General features: G+C 41.2%; 1 protein-coding gene across 1 annotated transcript; it reads right to left on the reverse strand.

Annotated features, from left to right (window-relative positions):
- Positions 1 to 307: 307 nt before the first annotated feature.
- LOC145157938 (uncharacterized) lies at positions 308 to 922 on the reverse strand. Its single transcript, XM_079076912.1, has one exon. The coding sequence runs from the start codon at positions 920 to 922 to the stop codon at positions 308 to 310; it is 615 nt and encodes a 204-aa protein (XP_078933038.1).
- Positions 923 to 1,774: the final 852 nt, after the last annotated feature.

The raw sequence follows: 1,774 nt of genomic DNA on the forward strand, positions 1-1,774 counted from the left end.
TTTGCTCATCCTCTTCCAGAAAAACGTACTCCAAGTGTTCTGATAAAGTTTTGAGTTCTACTTTTGTCTTCTGATCGCTGACCACGGTGTGTACATCAGTCAACCACGTCGTGGTGTAGTCATTTGATTTGTCAGATCACGATTTTTGATCTAAACACGCCGTGGTTATATCCTCACAACGTCGTGTTTGTTCTTGAGAAGTCCATTTAAGCTCTTCATATTTGCTTTCTTCGAGCAACTTCTCCAACTCTTCTAGGTCATTCTTAACATCAAAATTCTCTTCTGATAAGAACATGAACCCCTTGAATTATCTTCTTGCCAACTCGCTAGTTTTTTTTTCCAACAACTCATCAAACGTGTCCACCGAGAAAACAGTATCATCACTAAACTTTGAGTGCTTCATTGCTCGATCTACTCCAAAGATGATGGCATCTTCTCCTACCCGGAGAGTAAGTTTAGACTCTCTTACGTTCACTGGAGCTCGAGCGGTGCTTAAAAAAGGTCTTCCAAAAATTATTGGGATTTGATGATCTTCTTCCATGTCTAGCACAATGAAATCTGCACGAAAAATAAATTTATTAACTTTGACCAAAAGATCTTCGCATATCCCTCGTGGAAACGTCACCGTCTTGTTTCCTAGGTGGATTGACACGCGGATGGGTCTTGGTTCTGGAAGATTCAACTTCTTGAAAAATGAATATGGCATAAGATTGACACTAGCTCCCGAATCGGCCAACGCATAACTTGTAGCCAAATTCCCGAATTGACATGGCAAAGTTAGAATTTTCGGGCCCCCCATCTTCTTTGGCAACTTGTTCAACATTGCGGCTGAGAAATTCTCGTTTAGTATCACTTTAGATGCCTCCTCCATTTTCTTTCTATTGGTAAGATGATCTTTTAAGATCTTTTCATACTTTGGCATTTGAGCCACCGCCTCAATGAATTAAATGTTGATTTTTAGGGCCTTGATATGCTCCAGGAACTTCTTGTAGTCTTTATCTTGTTTGTCCTATCTAGATCGGCTCGTGTAACAACCCAATTTTCAAAATAAAATTTTCATTTTTAAATAGTCAAAAACATTTTCCATAAACCATAAAATCTCAAATACATTTGTTTTCAAATTCATAACAATAACAATATTATTCCAATCATCAGAGTGTCCCATAAAAACGCCTGAGATAGAGTGCATGCCGCGTCATCATGCCTTGCCCTTTCCCTTAGGCTGAAATGTACCTGAAACAATTCCACAAGCTGTAAGCTAACGCTTAGTGAGTTCCCCAGAGCATAACCCACACAATCCACATAATCACATAATCATATTAGCTATAAAAGCTACATAAACCACATAAGCCATGCATACAACATATAGGGATGTCGTGGGCTCGTCCCCAGGGTCTTACTCCAGGATGCCATGGGCTCCCCACATGGTCTTACACCTAAGTGCCATGGGCTCTCCCATGGTCTTTAGTAGGAAAGCCATGGGCTCTCCACATGGTCTTACATCCGGTTGCCATGGGCACTCCCATGGTCTTTGGTAGGAAAGCCATGGGATCTCCACATGGTCTTACGTCCAAGTGCCATGGGCTCTCCCATGGTCTTCCATACAAACATACCACATATACAATTAGCATACTCCCTAGCACATAACCACTTATGATGCCTCATAATATAACTTCAGCTAGTGTACCACATATTATAAAATGGGCCGGCCTTCGTATCTTAGACCCATTGGTATGGTGAGGAGACTCACCTCTCGTGAATGCTGAACTAACAA

This window comes from Lactuca virosa, chromosome 2 (assembly GCF_052849685.1).
Source record: "Lactuca virosa cultivar CGN04683 chromosome 2, Lactuca_virosa_CGN04683_v6, whole genome shotgun sequence".
Classification (NCBI taxonomy): Eukaryota; Viridiplantae; Streptophyta; class Magnoliopsida; order Asterales; family Asteraceae; genus Lactuca; species Lactuca virosa.

Excerpts from the sequence above, each read along its gene's own strand:
- LOC145157938 (XM_079076912.1), bottom strand. The coding sequence starts at position 922 with ATGCCAAAGTATGAAAAGATCTTAAAAGATCATCTTACCAATAGAAAG.